The sequence below is a fragment of the Cryptomeria japonica genome, chromosome 7, assembly GCF_030272615.1.
Source record: "Cryptomeria japonica chromosome 7, Sugi_1.0, whole genome shotgun sequence".
NCBI classification, from domain to species: Eukaryota; Viridiplantae; Streptophyta; class Pinopsida; order Cupressales; family Cupressaceae; genus Cryptomeria; species Cryptomeria japonica.
The window spans coordinates 13376619-13385353 of record NC_081411.1 but is presented as its reverse complement, the minus strand read 5'-3'; the positions used below and the strand labels follow the sequence as shown (position 1 = coordinate 13385353).

Below are 8735 nucleotides of genomic sequence, written 5' to 3'. Positions count from 1 at the left end.
TTTACATCAACATTACTAAAGAAAATCACATAACTATTGCTGCAAACCTTCCCATACCCTAGAAGGAATTTCCTCAAAACCCACCTCTCACTAATTAGCATTGCTATCAATGGCTAAATTTGCCAAATAATCTGCAATCTTATTAACTTCTCTGTAACAATGGGATAACAAGAAAGATTCAAACAATTCTAATTTTTGTAATTTGATTTCTTTTTCATTAACACATTGAATAATCACCATAGAATCACCTTCAATTATTAAGTCCTTAATTCCCAAAGAGATTTCCATATCCAATCCAAAAGACAAAGCATGAAATTCTGCATAAATGTTAGTTTTAAAACCAATAGCATGACACTTAGCTCGAATAAAATTTGCATTGTGATCATACCCCAGTAGGCCCAGGGTTACCATGAGAGGCCCCATCAAAATTCATTTTAAAGTGCCCATGCGGAGGAGGTTTCCATCTAGCAGAGCATCAATCATCTTTCTTCATTATTTATATGATCACGATTTTAAATGACACTTATATTAGTTTTCTATAGATAAGATGTTTCAAAATATTTAAGCATTATCTTTTTTCTTCTTGATTATCTCCTACAACTATCTCATCCGATGATTAGCAATAGATTGTGATTTGAAATATCAATGCAAACAAAATCACACATAGTAAAATCCAAAAAGCAACACATAGTAAAATCCAAAAGCAAAGCAACCATCGTTATGAATTATAGAAATATAATCTATGCTACTCTTCCCTTCTTTTATCAGATTGAGGTTCCACAAAATTTTAACTAATTAGAAAGTAGCTATTTCATATTAAAATCTTTGACATATAGAATCAATAGTTGTGTACTTATTACTGGATTACTTGTTAGAAAGAATGGCTTTTGGCAAGCTACACATACCACAGATCCCTACAAATTGTAGAGTGTGATCACTTTTAGAAAACTGAAATATGTTTTTTTGAAAGTTCACTATGTATTTTACAAGCATGAATGACATTCTTTTATTACTTTGACAAAACAGTCTACAATTTTTTTTAGTAGCCTCCCCTCATTATAAAACAGCAAAACAAAATAAAACAAATATCACTTAAAATGACATTGCTTACCAGTATCAGTATCTTTTGTCCATAAATTCATTTTAGCTACTAGATAGGGAATTGACGGTTTAGTTGAACCTCCTGAGCTAAGAGCTAAGGATTAAGGGGAATACATTCCACCAAATTAGTGTGAGAAACATCCCAAACTCATCCCTTGTTCATGTGAGAGACTTGCACTCATCAAGGCTTGATTCCTATTGGGCTCACTAAGAACCTTTCAACTTGGCTATCAGACCACAAATATTTTGAAAATTGAGAAAACACAAGAAGATGAGCTTGATAAGAATAAGATGGACCTTGAGTATAAACTATTTAGATTAAAGAAATGTAATCAATTAACAATAGAATCAAACAAATTTATTTATTATTTTCACCATATGAAATAAAACAGATTTTAAAAAATATTTAGTGTTGCTTTAGGTTTTGATTCAAACTTTTAAAGTGACTATTTTTATCTATTCTTTTTTAATAAGTAAAAAATTATCTTCTAATTACAATAATATATGCATTCATACAAAAACTCAATCACAATAATATTAATAATGTTAAACTAACATAAAAAAATTATCGATTCAACCTTCTTAGATTAAAGAACACCAATCAATGCATTTGGATATATGCATTTGCAAATATTTAAAACTAAGAAAAGTTATTGAATAAAAATATGGACATATTAACTATTGATCTAAACCCATATTAAGTGGATTAGTCAAGGGAAATAATAGTATCAAGTAAAACCCATAAGTTCCTAGATTAAAGAATACCAATCAATACATTTGAACCAATAATTTAGTCATTAATAGTAATCTTAAATTAAAGAATACTAATAAATAAAAGCAAACTAAATGAATATCAAAGATGTTAATCAATAATTTTTGACAGAAAATATTAGTTTAGTTGATACTAGTAATTTCAAATAATACCACCTTTGCAGAAAAATGTATATTCACAAAACAAGTGAAAGAAAACACATACTAATCCCTTTCCTAAAATATCTTCAACTTATGACCTAGAATAAAATTAAGTCAAGTAGGACAAGAAAATACCAATATTAGGTAAGACCAATTAATACTTAAATTAAACAATATAAATCAATACATCTCAATCAATAAAATTTGTAAAAGAAAATAATTTCAAACTTTTTTTCATGTACAGGGTTGTGGGTTCCTTTTGCTGTTGGCTCGATCTAGCTGTGGACGTGGCAGTCATTTTTTCTTTTTTGATTCCAAGGTTTCTTTGCTTTATGTCTTTGCAAAGGTTGTTTCCATGAGTTTGGTGGACGTTGTTGCTGTGGAAGGTTTTGGGGATTTTTCCTTTTATTGGCTGCTATGGTTGCTATCTTTTTATTCAGTCCTGTTTGGTGGTTCATTGGTTGTTGTGGTCATTTAGGTTTCTATTGGTGGGTTTGTTGTTGTTGGAACCATTTCAAGGATGACCTTTCTGACATTGTTTGGGTTGGATTTTGTTCTTATGGGTGTACATAGAGGTGGTAATTTCCTATCTTAGCATTCTGTAGGTAGCAATTGTGCTAGGTTTTGGTTTTTGTTTGGAGTATTTGAGTCTTTCTATGTGATTGTTGGGGTTGTCTCTCAGTCTATTGGTAATTTGCACTGCTCTTGCTAAGATGTTGCTTTTAGGTTTCCATTGTGTCTATGTGGGTTGGATCTATAATTCTTTTGATCTTTCTTTGTGTGGTTCATGGCTATGGATTGGGTTTGGCTGTTGCTAAAACCTTTTTTTTCTTTGGTAATTCCTATTGTGGTGGTGGCATTCCTTATGGAGTAGGTGGTTGGCCATGTGGGAGAGGTTGAAAGTGGCTTTGTGAAGGCTTCTCTTCTCTTTGGCTTCTTAGAGGTGGGGTTAGATCATGTGAAACACTTCTTCTTGGTGGTTTCTTCCTCTATTGTTCCTATTGAGGTAGGATCCTCTTCTGTTGAGGTGGAGAGGAGTTTTGCGAAAGTGGGTTGGAGTTGCCAATTGGAGGCCTTTGTTGATTGTTGTAGCTAGTTCTTTCATGATTAGCTTCTGTTTGTATGGTTGTGGTTTCGCTGATAGTTACTTGAGTGACATTTTGTTGCATCTTTGTTCTATCTAGTGGGTTTTAGATTCTTGTAAATTCCAAGGGTTCTAGGTCCCTTCAAAAAATGTTGTATAGGGTTTCAAAACCTATTTTTTCTGCTAATAAAAAATGATTCCAAAATAGAAGATGAGCCTAGTTGATACTAGTAATTTTAAATTATATTAGCATTGAAAATAAAAAATAGCATTTGAGATGTATCTTCACAAAACAATTAAAAGAAAACATATCTTTGTCTTTTTTTTTTAATGTTGTCAACTAATGACATACAAGAGCATAAGTCCAATAGAAAATGCAAATACTAGCACCAAATAAAGCCCATAAATTCTTAGATTATAGAATACCGCTAAATACATCTGAGTCAAATACCAATATCAACAAAAAATATTAGAGCAATTGAGAGCACTTATCTAGCATTTGACATGCATCTTCTAAAAACATTTGAAAGAAAACATACAATAGTCTCTTTCCTAAAATATTGTGAACTTATGACCTAATACATTATTATGTCCAATAGGAAAATACCACTTTGAAATAAACCCCAACATTATTAAAGTAAACAATACCAATTAATAGAAACATTAACATATTAACTACACTAATATCAAAAATACTAATCATACAAAATAATTAAAAGAAAACATACGAGAAAGACATACACTCCCCTTTCTTAAAATATTGTATCATACAAAACCCCGAGTAGCATTTAATGTATCTTCAGAAAACAACTGAAAGAAAACATGCACTAGTCCCTTTTCCTAAAATATTGTCAACTTAAAACTAAAACAACATCAAGTCCAACAATTGCAGGAAAATAACAATACCGAGTCGAGCAAAGCAAGAAAATACCAATACCAAGTCCAATAGAACATGAAAATACCAATACCAAATAAAACCCAACATTCTTAAATTCAAGAATAACAATCATTATATGTGAATATATGTCTATACCATTATTAAAAACTAAAAGAAATTAATCAATTAAAACATAAACACATTAACTAAATTAATATAAAAAATATTAATCAATAATATTTTTTGATAGAAAATATCAGAACAATTGATATTTAATAATTTTAAATTATAAAAAAAAAAAAGAAAAGAAATGAAAAGTAGCATTTCAGATTGATCTGCTCAAAACAATCCAAACCCTAATCAGCTTATCGCCTAAAGCAGGTTAAGTCCAGTATCAAATAAAACCCATAGCTTCTTGAAGCACAGAAACTCATTATAAAGTTACTTGACAACAAAGCGTAAGTACCATGTTTTCAACCTTCACGCCTGACTTCTTCCTGAATTTCAGGCCAGCCTTCTTCCTCAAACGCCCATTGATTTTCATGCCTGATTTCTTCCTCCTCTTCAGGAGTCAAGTCATTTTGTATGTTAAATATCTCTTTGACCTCTTCTGCGCTTTTATCCTTAATCCTGTCTGCTACAGTTTGGCATATTAAATCTTGAAGATTGTGTATAACAAGGTATTGGGTGGCCATGATGAGATTAAAAAGGGTTGCTTGATCAAGGTCCTTCACGAACTCCTGATCCCACATCTTCACATCCTTCTCCGAGATGGTGTTGGCGGCATTAACATGATATGCGCAGTACTCGACCACCTTCGCCATTATTTCACTGGAAATGTTGTGCAAAGGCACGGTGCCGTCCGTGCCGGTGTCACTCAGAGCGTTCTTTAACATCTGCGACTGCATGGCTACGGCATACTCTACCTCAAAAATAGTGTCATCCGAACTCTTCAATCTCACCTTACATTCCTTCGCCATGGCTGCAGTGGGATCCTCCGCCATGCCTGTGTCGAAGAGAATGTTACAAAAGGGATTGACAAAAAAACGTTGGGGAAACTCGCTATGTAATTTGGTATAAATAGGGGATATTTTTGTTTATGCTGTTGGGGAAACTCGCTATGTAATTTGGTATATATAGGGTATTTTTTGTTTATGCTGTTTAGGGATTATTTTTTTCATTTGGGAGGTGGTTGTTAAGTTTTAGGTTTTAATTTTTATTATTTGATATTGGTGAAGTTTAGAGGTGTAATTATTGATAATAAGAGGTGAGGTGTAATAGTGTGGTTTATCTTGTCTTGCCAGGTGGTCTATAAAAGCTTGGATATTAGTTAGAGGTGAGGTGTAATAGCGTGATTTATGTTGTCTTGGGAGGTAGTTAAGTTTTAAGGTTTTTTTAGGTTGTCCACTTATCCTTTCATTACAAATAGTAAGAGGTGAGGTGTAGGTGATTAAGTTTTAGGGTTTTTGTCATGTTGACCACAGTGTAATAGCGTGATTTATATTGTCTTGGAAGGTGGTTAATTTTTAGGATTTTTTTCATGTTGACCACTTATCCTTTCATTACAGATAGTAAGAGCTGAGGTGTAGGTGGTTAAGTTTTAGGGTTTTTTTCATGTTGACCACTTATGCTTTCATTACGCATAGAATGAGGTGAGGTGTAATAGCCTAATTTATGCTATCTTGGGAAGTGGTTAAGTTTTATGGGTTTTTTCATGTTGACCACTTATGCCTTCATTATGGATAGTAAGAGGTGAGGTGTAATAAAATGATTTATGTTGTCTTGGGAGGTGGTTATGTTTTAGCGTTTTTTTCATGTTGATCCGTTATGCTTTCATTACCCATAGTAAGAGGTGAGGAGTGTGATTTATGTTGTCTTAAGAGGTGTTATGTTTTAGGGTTTTTTTAGGTGTTGACCATTTATGCTTTTATTATTTGATGTTGGTAAGCTTAGAAGTGTACTTAGAGATAGTAAGAGGTGAGGTGTAATAGTATGATTTATGTTCTCTTGTGAATTAGTTTTCTAGGAAGGTGATTTTTAATTAGTAATATACTTTATAAATATATGATTAACTAAGATTTTAATTTTATGTAATGTAGTTACATTTAATTTTTATATGAATTTTATTTTTTGTATGTATCCAAACTTTATTTTGAGTGCATATAAATATAGTTTTATTTGTTATTCTTTTGGACATCCATTTTTTTATCTGATTTACTTAAGGTTTATTTTAAATTTAGTTTCTTTAGGTGAAAGTTCATTTAACTTTATTTTTTTTGAATATATTGATAGTATTTTTATTTTATTTTTGTTAACATACATATTCAATTATATTTCACGTATTATTATCATGCCTCTCTCCATAACTTGTCTTTTATTAATTTTTGGTAGCATAAATAGACAGTTTAATATTTGACTTAATGTAATGATTTGATTCAACTTTTAGAATAATTTTCAAGATACTAACACTATTCAACTATTTTTTATTTTAATATAGTATGATAATAATTAGAATAAATAAATAGAATGTAGGTATCTTTGGTTTATTTAAAAATAGAATATGATACTCACTAGCACTATCCTTGATGCTCACCCTTATAAACAGGAATCCTTGGATATCAAAGAGCCTAATCAAGTCAATGCTATTTTTATTCTATGAAACTAAATAGACCTCTTGGCTATTTCTTAGGGGTTACACAATACATATACGAAAGAGGTGATATGGAAAGGAAACTAACACGAAATTTTGGTCACAAAACACATCACACATATATTGCTAGAATCAACAAACAAGATTTTAATGTTCTCACATTCATTCCTCCCCTCGTCATCTTAAGAAAAGTTATCACAGTCAACCTAATCTTGTTGAGCAACTTCATGCAACCTTAGCTAAGATCTCCCTTTGGGATGAGTTAAGGAAGAAGAATAAATTGTGACAAGAACAAAATAGAAATAAAACTCAATTAAAACCAAAACTAAAAGAAAACTAATCATGAGATAAGATATTTGAGCATGGAAGTGTTTAAATCTAACAATGAAATCAATCACCTTTTCCTTAACATGTTGTGTATGATGTATCAATTTAGTCAAATAAATTTGACCACCAATGTTATTCTAAAATTGTTGAATGAAAGAATTAACCAATTTTTTAAAACAATCAATAGAATAAAGAAGTAAATAACAAAACCATTGTAGGATTTTTCACAAAGTTTCCTTGAAAGAAATTAGCCATCAATCTATGATCATTTGAGAAGTCAATACACATATTGCAAAATGGCTTCACGTGACTTAAGGATCACCTTTTCTATTGTACACCTCTAATTGGGGAATTCCAATATCCTTATGTAGAACAATACAGACCACATCAAATGAAAGTGGACTTTCAACATCATATGGAGGGACATTAAACTTGGATGGGGTCATGGAAATAATTTTTTTATTGTAAGAAGGGCACAATTTAGGAAAGACTATTAATGGCTATATTATTGGATAGGTGAGTATTGGAGATGTTTAATAATAAAGGATGTGGAATAGTATGATAAATGGATGGATCATTGGAATATGAAAATGGGATGTGACGATAAGTAGGTGTAGGAGATATTTTTGAAACACATGGAATGATCATGGAAGGTGGTATGATGGGGATTATTGCAAGACTAAAATGTGTAGGATTGACATTTTATGTAGATGTAGCCATCATAGGTGGAGTATAAGTAGGAACATTAGGAAATGATGATGAAACAAAAATAAGAATTGTAACATTATTAGGAGTAGTAAAAACTGATGAACCTTGGCACAAATTTTCATGGACATAAGATTATCATTCACCTAATTAGATGCACCATGAAACAAATTCACACCATGTTAATAATCTTGAACCATCCTTCCTAGCCCTTCAAGGCCTTGGGGGTGTGTTAGCATGGATTTTGTGTTAGGCTTACCTAAGATTTGAGCTGGTTTTGATAGCATCTTTATGATTGTGGATAGCTTTAGTAAAATGGCACACTTTATTCCTTGCAAAACTACACATGATGCTAGTCATATAGCCTATTTTGTTTTCAAGGAAGTGATTAGAATCCATGGCTTACCTTCCAGCATTGTTTCTGATAGAGATGTTAAGTTTCTTGGCCATTTTTGGAAGACATTGTGGAAAAGATTGCGTATTAATCTCTCTTTTGGTTCAGCTTATCACCCACAAACTGATGGCCAAACTGAGGTGGTCAATAGGACTCTTGGCAACCTCTTAAGGTGTTTGACAAAGAAATATGGCCAAAGTTGGGATCAGCTCATCTATCAGGCAGAATTTGCATACAATGATAGTGTTAACAAGTCAACTGGTAAGAGTCTCTTTGAGATTATTTATGGTATGCACCCAAGGGGTGTCATGGAGTTAAGGGATCTTGGTAACATGCAGTAAAAGAGTGGTACATCTGATGACATGGCTCAATCAATGAAGGAAGTTCATGAGCAAGTGAGAAAGACTCTTCAAGATACCTTAAAAAAAGTGAAAGCTAGAATGGATGCATCAAACAGGGATGTTCAATTTTCAGTTGGGGAGTTTGTGATGGTGCATTTCAACAAGTATAGATCGCACAAGAGAGTTCCCTGCAAGCTCTGAATGAGGTGGATGGGTCCTTGCGAGATATTAGAAAAGTATGGTTCTAATGCATATAAAATTGATTTGCCTACTGATCTTTCTTTGTCTCCTATTTTCAATGTTTCAGAATTGGTGGCATTCAGAGGCCAGATTCCTAAGGAGGG

General features: G+C 32.2%; 1 protein-coding gene across 1 annotated transcript; it reads right to left on the bottom strand.

Moving 5' to 3' along the window:
- Positions 1–4447: 4447 nt before the first annotated feature.
- Positions 4448–4954, bottom strand: LOC131039929 (SKP1-like protein 12). Its single transcript, XM_057972772.1, has one exon. The coding sequence runs from the start codon at positions 4952–4954 to the stop codon at positions 4448–4450; it is 507 nt and encodes a 168-aa protein (XP_057828755.1).
- Between the last annotated feature and the right edge of the window lie 3781 nt (positions 4955–8735).